The 18,475-nt window shown below is 37.2% G+C and overlaps 1 protein-coding gene across 1 annotated transcript; it reads left to right on the top strand.

Annotated features, from left to right (window-relative positions):
- The first annotated feature begins 8,294 nt into the window (after window positions 1-8,294).
- On the top strand, window positions 8,295-15,961 carry grk7a (G protein-coupled receptor kinase 7a). Its single transcript, NM_001031841.3, has 4 exons — window positions 8,295-9,021; window positions 9,117-9,554; window positions 12,496-12,776; window positions 14,254-15,961. Exons 1-4 carry the CDS (start codon window positions 8,425-8,427, stop codon window positions 14,585-14,587), a joined length of 1,650 nt encoding a protein of 549 aa, NP_001027011.2. The 5' UTR covers window positions 8,295-8,424; the 3' UTR covers window positions 14,588-15,961.
- The last annotated feature ends 2,514 nt before the right edge of the window (window positions 15,962-18,475 follow it).

An 18,475-nucleotide genomic window follows, 5' to 3' on the forward strand; every position in this document is an offset into this window, starting at 1 on the left:
GAGTAAGTAGGGTTCTGCCGGTTTAGGATAGCGGTCAATCGCCACTGTTTAGTGACCAAGACTGACATGCTTGTGCTTAAGAAATTGTATACTCGGCCGGTACAAGATTCAGGATGTTATAGGAATCCCAATGAACGAGAATAACATAAAATGATGAACCGAAGAGAATATTCAATCATAATCTAAATTAATGTGAACGGAAACAAAATAACCTTCTCAATGTTTTATAATTAGAGTCAGATAAAACGAGGATAAATATATTAATATTCTAAACCACCTCATACTAAAATTGGAGTCAGATATGAGCTAAGTTTAATATAAATCAACATTGTGCACTGGAAAGACCGAACATGCAGTGAACCTTCATCCACCATTGGATACCGTCATTGGACCAACTGGCTGGACCCTACATTAGCAACTGCCTAGCAACCACTCAGAACACCTTAGCAACCACTCAGAACATATTAGCAACTGTCTAGCAACAACTTAGCAAGCGCCTAGAACACCATAGCAATGTCTTAGCAACTACTCAGAACAGCCTAGCAACCGCCTCGCAATGCCTTAACAACTGCTCAGTGGTTGATCTAGCAACCACTTAGAATACCACAACAACTGCCTAGTAACACCTTAGCAACGAATCGGATCACCCTAGCAACCACCTAAGAAACATGCCAATCCATAGTAAAAGTCTGTTATATGTAGTTATCTCTGTATGCCAGCTGTTTCAAATTTCTTTAAAACTACTTCAATGGGGTGTCAAATGTACGGCCTGCGGGCCGGATCAAGGCCACAAATGAATTGAATGCGGCCTGCGAGATGATTCTGTGAGCTGTAATTTTTCAAAAAAATATACTGCTGTTCCAATTGTGTCCACTGGATGGCACAACAGCAAACTTAATTTCATCTCATCCAAAAGGCTGAATCGGCATCAGTTTGACAGCCATCTCAGAGAGAAACGCCCCATTCACACGGGCCTCCAGCCTCAACGCTTGACAGAGGGCGTGTCAGGGGCGGACTGGCCATCTGGCAATTCTGGCAAATGCCAGAAGGGCCGGACCAAATTTTTAATGTGGGCCGGTCAGTTTTTAAAAAATATATGTATTGTTTTTAAGTGCAGACAGCTTTATCTCTTGCTAGATGTGAAATTATGATTATGATAATAATAATAAATGTTAAGTATTTGGCCCTATCGGCAACTGCCGCCTGGTTTCAAGATGGGCCGACCCAAACCGAGGTTACCCATACATAATCAAAATCTGGCAAGAATGTCATATTATTTCACCATCTGTAGACTAAATAGTGAATGTGCGTGTCTGTGAGTGGGGCTGTTTCAGTGTGGTAATGTGGGCTGGTGTGGCTACAGTGCCAGGGCTGAATTCCTGGGGCGTGTCTGAAGTTGGGGCTGACGCGATCGTTATAGCAGCGTTAGCCAATTAAATTAGTCAGCAATAGGACACTGTCTGAGCTGTTGTATTTGCATACAGCGATCTGATTGGCTGACGTTTCCATCGCTGTATGAAAAGTTGAGAAAGTCCCAACTGCTGGAGTGGCGCCGACGGATCCACAATGCAATTCGGCAACGCCTGACATCACCCATTCAAAGTGAAGGGGAAGCATCGAAGCTGATGCCCAGTGTGAATGGGTCAAAAGACCTCACCTATACCGTCTTACCACACCAGTGCTTCCCACACATAGACTTTACTTGGGCGGGCCGCCCAGGTATATTTGGTAGTGACACATGAATAATACTATTATTATCATTCTTTTACACTTTTTTTGTATCCGTCCAAAAAAACGAAACATTCACGATCGATTAACCAGTGTAAAATCGTCTCTCGCTCTGCACGTTTCCTACTGCTGGTTCTCTGTGTATGCGCGATCTGTTACTCACACAGGAACTCTCACGTGCTCTGCACACCCACAGATGCGCCTTTTCCGCCAAAATCACCATCACCATCAGAAATGGTTAATCAACTAATTTGCCTTATTTAAATAATCTACACTTTTTATTCTAGGAGTTATTATAATTTTTTGCAATAATGTCTATTTTTATTTATTTTTTCTGATATTTATTTTTCAGTTGCTGTATATTTTATTAATTTAATAACATTAATATGTTACATACTTTATACATATCTAAAACGTTTTGACAATGCTGTATATGTAATTCCAATATAGCATCTTTAGAAAGAGAGAGATAGATAGAGAGACAGAGAGAGAAAGAGAGAGAGAGAGAGAGAGAGAGAGAGAGAGAGCACCCTTTTAGTGGGTGCACATGGCTCCTAAATAGCATGAAAGAGAAATAGTGGATTTCTATTATTTCAACAGCCTTTTTAAAATACCTTTAAACCATTGAAAAGAAAAGCTGTATAACAGTGCCATAATAAATAAAAATCAAGTTCAAAATCACATTATTTTTTGTTTGTCGCATGTAGTTGACCTTTTATGTGCTGTGGGAAAAAGGTGTTTTTCAATCCGGCTGCCACTGCAAGTATATTTCAAACCTGTGGGAAGCCCTGCACACTGAGGTGATCTCACGAGGAAATGTAACTATGTTTTGTCAGTTTAGTGGCTGTTTCGTACTAGTTCAGTCATATGAAAATACCATTTGAAAAAGGAGGCGTGGTACCCAACCACAGCCCTTAACCCCCCTCCCCCCACCCCCTACCCCCCACCCAACCCACCAAACCTTTGCCCCCATTTTAAATACATAGCGCAATCCCAACCCTCCCAGTTCAGCCTACTTGAGAACAAATTTTACTCCATGCGGCCCCTGAGCTAAAATGAGTTTGACACCTCTGATTTGAACCTCAAAGCTATTTCAAACTGTCAGACCAGTCTTTCTCAAGCCACCATAAAGTTTGTCTACGATCTTTACTTTTCCAGTGACATTATGCCACTTTAAAACTGTGTATGTATTTAAATGTTCTGGGGCCTTTTTATGCCTTTGGATATTAAAATTATGGCAAATGTGGTTAGGTTTAGTTTCAAATCTAAAGGCTGGCTCTTAGGCTGGTTTGTTGATGGATTTTGTAGTTTGTTTAACATAGTGTCAGTGTTACCAGGAGTAGGCATGGGATGAGAACCGTTTTAAGGTATGCAGAGGTTTGGAAAAGTCAAGGTTTGAAATCCATCAAAATATTCCGCAATACCATTCCTAAGGTATAAGTAAGATTTTTTATTTACATTTTTTGTTGTTGTCGTTTTTTAGGACAACAGAATCTATAGCTAACATATCCAAAGATTCCGTTTTAAAATTGTAAATAAAATATCTGTTTTTGAAACAAATGAAGACAACAGAAGTCAATGATTCATTTGAATTATTCAGCCTGACATGTTTTCTAATATAAAATATTTTAAATGTTCCCTAAAATACAATATGTTGTGTTTAAAAGGGATATAAATATATACTAAATATATAAATATATACTGTATATATACTGTGTGTAAATATATATATATATATATATATATATATATATATATATATATATATATATATATATATATATATATATATATATATATATATATATATATATATTTATTTATTTATTTATTTATGTATTTATTTATTTTTAGAGCAGTAATCATAATACAAAGATATTTATATTCAAGATTATTATACCGTCAGAATCTTATACCGGCCCATGCCTAACCAGGAGTAGCCTGCAATCTGTACTTTACAAAAAGGACCACAAGAGAAAACCGATTTGCTTTAAAAAAAACTGTTGTGTTTATCCTTGATGAATTTTTTTCTATTTTTTTCTGTCATATGAAAAGAAAGAAAACACATTTCCAAGCTGCGGACACGGTAAACATGCAATGATTGACATTTTGGAAAAAACATACATCAGATTTGTGAGGTAAAATCTCATTACTGTGGTATCGTAGCATTTGTGCGAGTGACCTGCTGATCTGCTCAGTGTCTCTGGGTTAAAATCAGATGGGGGATTGAGAGTCCGTTTTCTCTCTCCACCACCTGCATAATCCTGTAAGAAAAGGTGATCTCCAGGTGAGACAAGGCAATCCTAGTGCCCCAAAGGACAGAACTGTCTGCCTAGCTGTGTCAGATGATCTACATCGAATAACCAATAGGCCCAATTTTTTTAACATGAATGACCATCTTGCATTATGTGCTGCTTTCAAACTATGCTTTCATTTTGCACGTTGATTCTGAAGGTTTTTCAGTCACACATTTGTCAGCTGCATAACCATGTAGTTGGCCGGTGTTCAACATGACCTAGAAAGTTTGACTGAGCTTTAATGTCTCACTGTGGTGTACGTGAATGAGACCCCCCTTCTCAGTCTGTTTTAGAAGCATAAGACACTTTTAGTATGGATTAACTCATATTAGCTTAGCTTTAGTGGACTGAATTAGGTTATACTGATGCGCCCAGCCTTATACAGAGATCACTCTCAAACAGTAGAAGAATTGTGTAATTCTTGTAACTACATGACCCCTCACTGGAGCATGCCCTATCCATGTCGGCATGGGATAACTGTAACCAAATGTGGTCCACATGACTCAAATCAGCATTTAGTTTTTACATAATATAGCTATTCTTTTGAGGTATATTTTATTTTATTAAGCTTGTTTTGATTCATAATTATTCCTTTTTTATTTTTATAAAACTCTTTATGTGTGTTACACACTTTAGTTTAAACCATTTTGCCTAATTTACAATGAAAAATAGGAACTAACAAATGCTAAAACGACCCTAGGGGCACTTTAATGGCAATTTAAAATTAACATTGACGACAGAAAATATGTAAAGCAAAATAAAGCCAATTGATTTGATGTCACTAATTGACCACTAATATTTTAATACAAAAAAATTATAATGTAAGAAAAGTTTTAATAATCTGGAAGCTTCAATGACAAATTACAAATTTACACTGGATTTTGTATTCCTACTATGCATGTAAACTACTTTAAAGTCAAAACAACATCATATTGACATCTAAAATTGATTTTAAAATTGGTTTTCTTATACAATCAGGGAATCTTCTGTCCATCCATATCCGTTTTCAAAAAAAAAAAAAAGGAAAATATAATTAGATAACAATAATGGAAAGCTAGGGGGATGGTCCACAGATATTTTGAGGGCTACATCACAAGCTCAGATTTGGTTGACCAATCAGAGGAATATGGGCGTTTCAGCACTGCCTACATCTGTAAAATGAATTTTGAAGTCGTTTATCCATTTACTACCTTAAATTAAAAAAAAAAAAAAAATGAGAATTGAGCCAAAACTTATTTTTTCGTTTTTTTGTGAGCAAACGAAAAACAGAAAAACGTGCGTTTTCTTCATTGTCCTTTGTTATTTGAAAACGGATATGGATTGGGCGGAAGACTTTACACCAAAGTTAGATGTCAATTAGATGTTGTTTTGACAATAACGTAGTCAGTTTTACTTATTTTTTAATGTGTTTTTTTATGTGGTTTAGACATCTGGAAACCTTTTTCCACTGTTAATAATGCTTACCTTTAATTTCAGGTTTGTATGAAATATTATGTCAGAATGAAATCATTTTGGCCATGAAATAACTCATTTTCTTAAAACAAACTTATATGTTTTATACTCATTTTCCTTCAGCTTAATCCTGTTTATCAAGAATCTTCAAAGCAGAATGAAAAATAAAACATGCACATGTTTATATATTTTAAAACACAGAATGAAAATAATGCCTAATGACCTTCATGTACAATAATAAAAGCAAAACAACATCAAATTAACACTGACGTCATAAAACATGTAAAATGCTAATCGATTTGAATTTAAAACCTTGACATCTATTTGACATCCAGATATTAATGCCCTATTGACCACTAAAGTAATGAAACAAAACAAAATATAATATAAGAAAAGTTTTATTAATCTGAGAGCTTCGATTACAAATTTACACCGGATTTTGTATTCCTACAATGCATGTAAACTACCTTGATGTCAAAACAACATTAAACTGACATCGAAAATTGGCATCAAAAACACTTTTACAATCGATTACACGACTGTGTTTCAAATTTGATGTTGTTTTTGTACTCTGTTTGACTTTTCATGTGGTTTTTAGGATGCCCAAAGGGAAGCATTTTAACAATTAGTAATATTGGTTACATTTATTTTAAGTTTTTTTGTGAGATATTATGTCAGTTTGTGGAATGAAATCATTTTGGCCATGAAATAATTCATTTTCATGTTTTCTTCTGCTTATTCCCTGTGTATCAGGAATCGCCACAGCAGAATGAACTGTCATTTTCTCTGTCAAATGTTTTACACAGTGGATGCAACTCAGCACTGATAGTACCCTCAGTGCTGGGAAAAACCCACACAATATCCCATTCACACAGTATGGCCAATTTATTTGGTTCATCCAATTCACTTGCATCGCATGTCTTTGGACTGTGGGGGAAACCGGAGCAGCATTTAATAATGCTGAATGAAAATGACGCCTAGGCCTACACAGAAATCCGCAGATTTCTGCAGATGTTTAGTCCATCATTGAGTCTATTTATTTACTTGTGTAAATGTGTGTAAATTTGCATTTATTCAGTTCTTAAATTAATTTTACATATATTATTGTGAAAGAATAATTGTAATTGTAAAATGTTCATATGATTAAATTACAATACAGTTTGTAAAGTCATATTTTCTGTCTTTTAGTGAATATATTATATGAGAATTGATTTTTTTTACCAAATAAGTGAATCTAATTGCATTTGCATTGTAAACATTAAATAAAAGTTCATCAGGTTCATAAATTAAATTTTAGTTATGATACTCCTAAAATCATTCTGCATAAATCTGCAGATTTTTTTTTTTTTTTTCAAAACTCTCCACAGAAAAAGCAAAAACTGTACGCAGATTCTGTCTGGCCATATGGATGGCCTTTATATGTTTATGATATAATAATTTTATAATGCAAAAACAACATCAAATTGACACTGACGTCATAAAACGTAAAAAATGCTGATCGATTTGAAGAACCTGACATCCATTCGACATCCAGATACTGATGACCCTTTGACCACCAAAACCCAGACCCAAAACATATTAATATAAAAAGTTTTAATAATCTGAAAATTTCAATTACAAATGTACACTAGATTTAGTATGCCTACAATGCATGTAAACTATACCTTGATGTCAAAACTGACATCTAAAATTGTTTACAGAACTGTTTTTCAATTTGATGTCATCTTGTAGTCAGTTTAACTCATATTTTTGATGTGATTTTAAAGATGCCCCCTGGGAAATATTTTGACCACTTAACCATCGCCTTTGCCTTGTATTATATGGTTTATTCTAAAACATACACATTTATATATTTTATAATGCTGAATAAAAATTATGCCTAATAATCTTTATGATTTATTTTGTTTAGTTAGTGGAATTAAATGAATTTGGTCAACTGGGAAAATGTGGATAGCCTCAGTATTTAAATGAGGGAATTAAAGCAAAAGCTAAGGCTCATTAAAGAAGGAGAGACTGACACACTGCAGAAAAGAGGTCAGTGCAGCAGAGTTCAAGAGGTTTGACTTTACAAATGGCATTTTCACATTGCATCAGTGATACAACAACAATAATTTGAATTTATCTGATAATAAGGCATAAAATGAGTGGAAATACTGTATAAAGTTAGGATAAAAATTCATCTGAGTTATGAAAAGTGTGTTATTTCTTGCATTTAAAGTACACCCAAGTCTGATTGTTTGTCTGTTGATAAGGATGTGCAAAGTATGATAAGTCTCTGAGTAAAAGAACTGTAGTATAGTCAGAAATCATGTGATAGGAATAGAAAGCAGGCAAACCATTCAAACCAGCAGTTAAAATCGTAAAACACATTTATAAAATAATCGAATTGATTGAGCCAGCAGTGGGACATCAGCCCCTATCTTTGGCATTTAGTGTGGCAATAGCACATTAGCCATTGGCCTATAAACAACAGCAGAAAGTTTTAGTGTGTCCTGCTGGCCTCAGCATTTTGTACTCTCCATGCTGAGCTGTTAGCTCCCACATTTTTGCTCCTCTCATAGTATCACCATTTATGTTTAGACAACAGAGCCCGGTGGCCATCCGTTTACTAGCGCTCTGCATCTGCCTAAATATAGTCAGCCCTAAAGCTTCTTAGTGGGAGAACCCTCTTATAAGTTCCTTTCCTTGAACAGTAGCTGAGTATAGACCACACAAATATACTTAAGTGAAAATCCCTTGCAGGTATTTAATTCTAAATGAGTAATTACTGGGTTGTCAGTGTGTCTTGGTCTGTAGGTGCGCGCATCTTAGTGGCTCATTCGCGCCTTGACTTCAAAGCGAGACGCACACAAACCACTGAACGCTGGCAGTAGCATCTTCTAGTCTGATAGCACTGTCCACGGAGCTTTTATTTCTCTAGGGCAGGTAACCCAACACAGCTGCCAAAATGTGTGACATGGGGGGACTCGATAACTTGGTGGCCAACACGGCCTACCTGAAAGCCCAAGGGGGTGACGACAAGGAGATGAAGAAACGTCGCCGGAGTCTGTCTCTGCCCAAGCCGGAGCAATGTGCTTCGCTCAGGACGAGTCTGGACAAGGACTTTGAATCCCTCTGCGAAAAGCAACCGATTGGAAAGAAGCTGTTCCGCCAGTACCTCAGTCAAGGGGGGCCGGAGTGCACCACCGCTGCAGAATTTCTGGATGATCTGAACGAGTGGGAACTGTCTGAGAGTGCTGCCAGAGATAAGGCTCGTACAAACATCATCAACAAGTTCTGCAAAGAGGGTTCCAAGAGCTCCCTCACCTTTCTGACCGGAGATGTAGCAACCAAGTGCAAGGCGGTTTCTGATAAAGATTTCGAGGAGGTGATGGGACAGGTGAAGACCGCCACCAAAGAGTTCCTCAAAGGCAAGCCGTTTACAGAATACCAGGCATCTCCGTTCTTCGACAAATTTCTACAGTGGAAAGAGTACGAGAAACAACCTATCAGTGAGAAGTACTTCTACGAATTCAGGACTCTTGGAAAGGGTGGATTTGGAGAGGTAGGTGCTTTTTTAATGCGGTGCAAATTATGTTAAGTCTCCTCAAAGTTCTTGAATAAAATATTTAGATGTTGACCGTGTTTATACACTTCCAGGTGTGCGCAGTGCAAGTGAAGAACACCGGCCAGATGTACGCCTGTAAGAAGCTCTGCAAAAAGCGCCTCAAGAAGAAACATGGTGAGAAAATGGCCCTGCTCGAGAAGAAGATCTTGGAGAGGGTCAACAGCCTGTTCATTGTCAGCTTGGCTTACGCTTATGACACCAAGACCCACCTCTGCCTGGTCATGAGCTTGATGAATGGAGGTGATCTTAAGTATCACATCTATAACATTGGGGAGAAGGGAATCGAAATGGATCGGATCATCTATTATACAGCCCAGATTGCAACCGGGATCCTTCATCTGCACGACATGGACATCGTGTATCGTGACATGAAGCCAGAGAACGTGCTTTTGGATAGCCAGGGCCAGTGCCGTCTTTCAGATCTTGGTCTCGCTGTGGAGATTGCTGTTGGGAAGACCATCAGCCAGAAGGTGAGTTCTTCGTCTCTATGCTGTGATTTGTTCCACTGATGCCACAGGAGAGTATTCGAGTGTGTTTGTGTGTGCATACAAAATGAAAACTGATGGTTGGAGAGTAATTCTCAAACTACGTAAGAGTACTTTAACTCCGAATCTAAAATTAGAGAATTTTTACAGATTTTTAAGATGGAGAGAGAGAGGGGGGGGGGGGGGGGGGGGGGGATTACAATTATCATTGAAGTCCATTTTAATTAGCCAATGGGCCTTATGCTCGGAAGTGTTTTTCAGAAACACATAACTTCCAGTCAAAGTTGATGTGGCTGTCTCCAATTTCCTGAGGTTTACTTTACAGCATGGATAATGTAATTTAATTAAAATATATTCAGTCTGTCAGCATCAATAGCCTAGTCGTACTGTGCGCCGACATATAGCGCCAATGTGCTCACGGCGACATGAGTTTGATTCCCACCTCGAGGTCCTTTGCCGATCCTTTCCTTCTCTCTGCTCTGAATGCTTTCCTATCTCAAATCTCTACTGTCCTGTCATAATAAAAGTTAAAACCCCTAAAAAATAAACAACTATTAAAAAAATAAAATGGTCAGTTTAATAGACCTGTGCAATAATTTAGTTGTTCAAGCGTAACATGAGTTTAATAGAGGTATAAATGTAAGTGTAAAGAGGAGCAGTAGCTGAGCGCTGAAAATTTATTGAATATACTGTGGTAAAATAAATGTTCATAATTTAAAGATATGACATGGAACAGTGGAATTTAATGTAGTGCTTCTTGTCCAGTGTAAGACCCACTTGATAAAGCATCTTAAATCAAATCTTTAACAGAGTTCGTAATGGCATGACAGTTTACCAGAAGTGGGCATATTCTAAAGTCTCCATGCATAAGGTCTACTAACTTTCCTATTCTTGCCTTTACTTTCGAGTCCACATGTTTAGTGTTTGCCAGTCCTAATGCTACCAGAACAGGGTTAGGACCTCATACCAGATTGTCTTTTACATGGTAAATCGGGATTACTGTTGTTAGGTTTATGTGCCTGTTGCATAATTCCTTGTGATCTTCATCATTCTAAGTACAGCTACACCAGTGAAAGACCAGTTAGCTGCTGTGTCCTTACATGCACCCATATCTCATTCTCTCCATAAACTTTTTATTTACTCCCTGCAAACAATGATTTGTTTGTATATATTTATTTTTATAATTATTTTATTGATTTATTGCATAGGACTTAGCTGTTGCTTCTAAAGCTGCCCAAAAATGATTTTCAATTGCAATAATTTGACATCATTTAGTAGGCCCACACTACAAATGCATCGAGAAGTAAGAGGTTCAGTAATCATCAATGTCAAAGTAAAAAAAAACAACAATAACAACATGAAGATAGTAGTTATTATTGAGGTTAAAAGGACAGTGCCACATTAGCAGCTGGGAAGCTTCAGCTAATAGCAAAATCCACTGGATTGTTTTTACATTTTTAAGTCAATCGGAAACCAGTGAAATTGACTTACTAAATAAACGGTAATAGTTAAATTACCTAGTAAAATGTTGAGTGCAGATTTAAAGTCCTTAGTACTTTAACAGAGATAAATGTAACTTAACTTTGAACATATTTCCATCATTTGAAAGTGATTATCCAAATAACAAGACTAAGTGGGTTTGAAGCTACTGTGGCTGATGAATATTATAGCTATAATTTAATTATTTTTATGAAATGTAGAATTTGCTGCCTCCTTCATGTCTTTCCTCAACGTAATCTGCCTGTTGTGGTGTAAGCCTTGATCATGCTTAAAATAAGGTTGCATATTCATTGCTCGTGTGCATTTTTGATGTATTATCAAAAGTCAAAATGAAACAACTTTCATGCACTGACCCTAAGCTTATTATCCCGTGCCCTTCTTGAGTCCTCAGTTCAGGTTGAAGCCCAAGCTGAACCACCGGGGGTTTGGTTGGCTTTACACTCCTGATCCTCTTAGAAAGAATTACACAAATCTGTCTCTGATCAGACAGCCAAAGGCAGAGGGAGGGGAGCGCTTCAGTTTTTTATTTGTCGCATGTCTATCGTATGTTTGAAGACTTTCTGTTTATCACTATTCTTCAATGAGGTGTTCTTGTCTTTAAAGACTTAATCTCCTGCACATTTAACAATTTTAAAGCCCTGACCTGTCAGTTTCATGTATGTAAATCTATTATATTCCCAATCAACAGCTTCACTGGTCTGTAGGTGCTAGATCATTCTAGTTTAGGTATGCTAATTATGTTAGCCTAGCACAATGACTGTGCAGCTTTCAACATGTAAACACTCTGTTTAGCTTGACTGAGACTGTCGATGCTACATCTTGCTATAGTTAACTGCATTTTCTACTTGAACTAATGTAATACCTCTAGAATCCACTTCCTACTTAGCAGTATACAAGGATATCAAATACTTTGAAACATCTTGTTTAGTTTACATCAGCGGGCTGTTTATTTATTAAGATGATTTAAGTCTTGTAAAATGGGGTTTAAAGCACTCATAGTGATCTGTCCTAGAGCCATGTAGGTCAACTGATAAGGTACAGTAACTCTGGCATTAGGTTAGTACTATTAATGAATGACTCCACGTGAAAGCATGTACACAAAGGTTCACATGTCCATTTGTGGCTAAGAATGGTTGTCTTTATATAAGTAGACAGTCTGCTTCATCACAGTGGATCGGCACATGGCTCCTGACAGTCAGTAGAGGATTACAATTAAGCTTCTTCTTTCTGGCAAAGATAGGTAATGAGGCATGGGTAATAGATAGGGTAATACACAAATATTCTACTACTACTTTATAAACACCTCTGATGTTTCACAAATGATCACATTTCCATAATAAACTGTCAAATTTGACCAGCTTGCCACAAGAAAATATAATATTAGAGTTCATTCTGAACCTCAGACCCTTTGTTTCCCTTAACACAGGCTGGAACAGGTGCGTATATGGCACCTGAAATCCTCAATGAGACTCCATACAGAACATCAGTGGACTGGTGGGCCCTGGGCTGTAGTATCTATGAAATGGTGGCTGGATATACCCCATTTAAAGGCCCTGATGCTAAGAAGGAGAAGGTGGAGAAGGAAGAGGTACAGAGGCGCATCCTTAATGAGGAGCCCAAGTTTGAGCACAAGAACTTCGACGCTGCCACCATAGACATCATCAAGCAGTTCCTCAAGAAGAAGATCGATGAACGTCTTGGCTGCAAGTAAGTCCTTCAATACATCTTACTTCACCCAAAAATGTAAATTCTGTTATTAATTCCTCACTATAATGTTGTTCAAATCCCCTCAGACTTTTGTTGGTCTTCGGAACACAAATTCTGATTATTTTAGATGAAATCCGAGAGCTCTCTAATTCCCCATAGACAACAACAGTTGTCAGACATTTAAAGTCCAGAAAAGGGACTAAAAAGATTGTCAAAACATTTCATATAAGTTCAGTAGGTACAACTGTAATAATTTGAAGCTCCAATAACATTTTTGTGTGCAAAAAACCCAACTTTGTTCACAAATATATTCCTCCTCAGATTAGGGTGCATGTTTACTATTGGCAATATGAAGCTTGTGTGTTGCGCTGTTTAAATTATTGAAAAATTATTTTTTACAGTTTAGGCGGGGGGGGGGGGGGGGGTGGTACAAAAGTGTTTTAGCAAAAAAATTGTTTTTTTGCTAAAAAGGTTTAGCTTTGTATGATTAGAATTGAACAACTGCAGTCCTGCGGAATGTTTTTGTTTCTTTTTCTGGACGTTAAACGTCTCAGGACCCTTTTGAAAAAAGAGAGCTCTCAGACTTCATGTAAAATATCTTAATTTGTGTTCTGAGGAAGTGGCAAAGTGGCTCAGTGGTTTGCACAGTGGTCTCGTGGCAAGAAGGTTGCTGAATCGAATCCTTTGCCAGGAGGCCTTTCTGTGTGGAGTTAGCATGTTTTCCCTGCCCATTAATCAATTTTGTGTTTACTAGACATCTAAATGTAGACAAAACGAGGCTAAACGGGTTGTCAGTGAAAATCTAATAGACGTCTATGAAAAGCCCAAACCTAGACTAGTGGTCAAATAGACAGATTAGACAGACGGTACATGTGTACTCATTCATTTCTGTCTATTTGATGACTAGTCTAGTTTTGGCCTATTCTTTCTATTCTAGTCTATTAGATTTTCACTGACAGCCCAAATTCAGCCTTGTTTTAGCCAAGACGACTATGTTTAGACGTCTATTAGAAATCTATTAGACATCTTTTAAAAACAAAAAATGCTTGCAGGGTGTGTTTATGTGGTTTCCTCCGTGTGCTCTAGTTTCCTTCATAGTTCAAGGACATGCACTATAGGTGAATTGGGTAAAACAAATTAGGCATTGCACATGAGTGAATGAGAGTGCATGAGTGTTTCCCAGTGCTGGGTTGCACATAAAACATAGGCCAGAGGAATTTGGTGGTTGATTTTTCTGTGACCAAAGAACAGTGAGTAAGTGAGTGAGTGAGTGAGTGTTCTGAAGATGAATGAAGGTCTAGGGGTTTGGAAAGACATGAGGGCTAGTAATCAATAACAGAATGTTCATTTCTGGTTGAACTCAAGGTGTAACAGTGATCTTGATTTTTTTCCTTAAGTATGAAGCAATCGTATTCTGAAATGTATCAAACATCTTGTTCCCTCATGGCTAAGATGTAAAATTGTACAATTTCCACAGGAATGATGATCCTAGGAAGCACGAGTGGTTCAAGTCCATCAACTTTGCTCGCTTGGAGGCTGGACTAATCGATCCACCCTGGGTGCCCAAACCCAATGTGGTCTATGCAAAGGATACAGGTGACATTGCAGAGTTCTCTGAAATTAAGGGTATTGAGTTTGACGCCAAGGATGACAAATTCTTCAAGGAATTTAGCACAGGTGCGGTGTCCATTGCCTGGCAACAGGAGATGATTGACACTGGACTTTTTGATGAGCTCAGTGATCCGAACCGGAAAGAGTCTTCCGGTGGCTCCGATGATGATAAGAAATCAGGCACTTGCACTCTTCTGTGAGAGAGCAGCTCAGACATCCAGCAGCAGATGATTTCAGTGGCATCACTAACATGATTGAAGCTGTGCACCGTGTCAAAGAAGAGCGGAGCATGACTGGAAAGAGACGGGACATTAGTCCTTTGTAGCATATATGAAGACACTTATTACATCGTTTGCACTGTCACATGGTCTGACACACACTTTGGACCACCCCTGATGTGGTGGACTGAGCTTTTGGACCAGTCAGAGAAATCAACCTCCTGTTCAACAGGGGAGCAAGCAAAAGTACCTTTCCTTTTTAAGAAGATGCTAGAGTACAGTAGAGGACTACATGCCACCTAAAGAGACTTTAAAATTATGATGTAACCATAGCGAGTCAGTGTAATTGGCAGCAGTTGTGATCAGAAGGCAGAGGTGTGTGGATACTCGGAGTCATCTACAAATAGCGGCTCTTGTTCCAAACATCTCCAGCCTTGCCAAATCACAGTTTATTTGTGTGTTAGTTCATTGTGTACTAGTACACAAACGGCATCTATCTCCTGTAAGACTATAAAAAGCTACTGCAGACGAGGCCCAAGCCGAATCTTCTGAATTCTGTGGAATGTCCTGTCAGACTTGTTAAGTTGTTGTAGTCATAATTCATTCATACGCCCTTCCATTTTCCAAACCGCTTGTCCTACGTAGGGTTGTGGGGATGCTGGAGCCTCTACCGCCATTTTAAGCTCTAGACAAGGAAACACCCTAGACAGATGGCTATTCCATCGGAGATTAGACAAAGTAAAAGTGAAGGATCGCAAAGGATGGGTGTGCAGAAATCTGCGGAGCATTCCACATGTACAGACTGCGTGTGGGCCTGTCTGTAAAACAGCTGACATGCTTACAAAAGTGCTTTTTTTTCTGAATCGTGTTATCGTGCAGCAGAGCTTCAATGATCTCTGTTGTAAGAACATCTCGCGCAAATTGTTAACTCCTGACCTCTGTGCTTGTGATCTTTGATAGCAGGGATTTTCTGACTACGCACTTAGATTTTTAAATTCATAAATATGTACATATGAGTTAAATAAATGTGAACAGCTCTGAATTAAAAAATCAACTCAGAGCTCGCTTAGCGTTTAAAAGTAACTTGTGTTTTGTGAATCCTCTCCCATGTTGTAAAAGATACATACAGCCTTCTTTTAAAGGAAGGTACAGATAAAAGAGGTCAGTCCTCAAGGGTACAGAGAAAGAGCTTCGGCACAGATACGTCTGCGTGGTCATTATCAGTTATGTAACCAAGGTGGAGGATATGTCCCCTTAAAGTCTTCAGCGGTGAGGCTTTTATGATGCTGAGCATCATGCTTCACAGAAATGTATTGTGAAAATAACAGAAAGTGACATAAAATGGACCAAACTACCTGTCTGCAATCACTCATTTCTCGTCAGTGTTGAGTTTTTACTGTTTGTGAGGTAAGTTTTAACGATTGCATCTAATTGTGTGTGTAAGGTTTGACATCATAGGTCTAAATAAATGCTAAACTTTCAGATATTCAGCAGAGAAACTGATTCAAAATGGGTCAATAAAATGTTTCTTTCTTTTACAGATTTATTTCTGTGCTTTTTGATGATTGCTGCTAATTCGGTTTCATATGCAGCAAATATAAGGGGAGAATCAAAGTTGCACTTGCGAAGGTTAGTGTGCCGTTATTTGCTTCCTTCTTCTTACATGTTTCCTGAGATCATCTTAATTTAGGTTTAAATCTAAAGCTTGATGAACGTGAATGTTTGTTGAGCAAAAATCACTCGCAAAGTGATTCCAAAACTAAAAATATTCCCCAGATTAAAGAGTCAAATCACAGACAGCCTAAAAAGTTCTGGGCTGATTTCAGAATACCACACTTATCTTGTAAGGCGATAATCTGGCTTATACTTGCGTACTTAAATCAACCTGTAATCCTTGTAACCTCTAGTCTGATTTGCTGAACCAAGACGAGTCACTCTCTCCAGACTCTCACCAGTTTATGATCTCTGTTGAGAATGGTTCAACAAACATGCTCACTCCACGTAGTTACAATTACACTCCTTAGTTGCCTTTTAAGACAAAAAATAATATAGATTCACCATTATATTCACGTGGCTCTGAGTTATTTTGTCAAGGAAAAAGCTTGTAAACTAAGAGTTTTCCAGGTGGTGCAGCTAAAGACCCTCTTAAGCCAAACAGATCCCCTTCCTGCTTATATGCACCAGTCTCCACTAATGCTGAAAATGAGCTTATGTGTGGAAAAAGAAAGGTTATTGAGAGAGTCATTTCACTTCGACAGGCGAAAGTGATTGCTGAGTCAATACAATACTTTTTAATCTTGGGGTGATTAATCGGTAGCCATGATGGTTTAACTATAAAAAATGACACTCCTTTATATTTCCTAAATATTGAAACAGATATATAAACTGACGGGCCACTTTATCAGATGTGCACTGCTAGTATTTGGGGTTGAACTCAACTGTTACGTACAGAAAACCTTTTGGATGATTTGAGCTTTGTGATCTTGTTTGTTATGCTGCTGGAAGTAGCCATTATAACTTATTATAAGATGTCAAATAGATGCACATGATCAAAGCTGTGGCATTTGAACAAGGTTTAGAAGAGTATTATAATAATAAGATAATAATAAGAGGGCCAAAATATGCCAAGGAAATAACTCCACCATTAAAAAACCACACCGCCAAAACAAACACAAAAAAAAAAACAGATTTTTCTTGCTTATAGGTTTCTAGTCTAAACATCTAAAAAAAACTCAATCAAGAAACCTTTTCTAAGTAATATATATATATTTTTATAATTTTTTAAGAAAAAAAAGTCAACGTTTTACTTGTCTAAAAACATCTTGATTTAAGTATTTTTAGACATTTGGACTAGAAACGAGACAGAAACTTAAAGTATGAGGAAAGCTTTTTTGGCAGTACAGAAGCCTGAAATGAGAGTGCCCTATTCATGCTTTCATGATGTTTACACCAAACTTATGAGACAAAGAGACTTTTTTTCTCATCCTCTGTTGCCAATTTTGTTGAGCTAGTGTGATATTTATATAAATAAAAATAAGTAAATAGATATTTGTTTAACAGCAGTTAAACAGGTGTACAACCCCCACTACATCCCCAACGAAATATGACAAAAAATAACAGTAATACAATTACTCACTGTTAAAGGAGTCCCACTTTGATAGTAGGTGGCCTTAACTTCACACTCAAAAAAAAAAAAAAAAAAAATATATATATATATATATATATATATATATATATATATATATATATATATATATATATTAGTTGTTCAAACTACTTAATAAAAAACAACACAATTCTTGAGATTTCATTGAGACAACTTAATTTTTTATGTTCAATCCACATAAATTTGTTAAAAGTGTTAAATTAACTTAATCAATTTATGTTAAGACAACGTGAATGAATAGTGTGGAACCCTGCATTTCTTAGTGTAATATCTACTCAAAAAATAAATACAATGTACTTACTGTGTTTATATTATTTTGTAGTACTGGTGCTCTTGGGGTGGTGTACAGGTAGGGTGTGGGACAAGTTTAGTGGTATGGGTAGGTTTAAGGGTAGGTTGAGGTGTAAGGGATTGTCAGCAGTGTAATTACAGAAATTAAATAAAGTTGTAATTACATGAAGGTCTTTAATTAATCATAATACAATGTAAAAACATGCATTGACTCAGTAAGTACATTGTAACAAATTTAAAAAAATTAATTTCAGTGTAAGTACATTTTATTTAATGTCACAATATAAAGTGGGACCATTAAAGGGATCAAAGCTTTATGGGTTTCTGTTTTCTGTTTAATTCAAAGGAAGACTCTGAAAAATGTTTGAAACCGGTACCCAAGTTGACTTCCATACACTGTAAAACCCAAAAAG

This window comes from Danio rerio, chromosome 2, assembly GCF_049306965.1.
Source record: "Danio rerio strain Tuebingen ecotype United States chromosome 2, GRCz12tu, whole genome shotgun sequence".
NCBI classification, from domain to species: Eukaryota; Metazoa; Chordata; class Actinopteri; order Cypriniformes; family Danionidae; genus Danio; species Danio rerio.

What these genes read in the sequence shown, in the direction of transcription:
- grk7a (NM_001031841.3), top strand. Translation starts at nt 8,425, where the DNA reads ATGTGTGACATGGGGGGACTCGATAACTTGGTGGCCAACACGGCCTAC. An exon ending in GAAAGGGTGGATTTGGAGAG is followed by an intron (nt 9,022 to 9,116) that starts GTAGGTGCTTTT and finishes ATACACTTCCAG; the next exon opens with GTGTGCGCAGTGCAAGTGAA. An exon ending in GATGAACGTCTTGGCTGCAA is followed by an intron (nt 12,777 to 14,253) that starts GTAAGTCCTTCA and finishes CAATTTCCACAG; the next exon opens with GAATGATGATCCTAGGAAGC.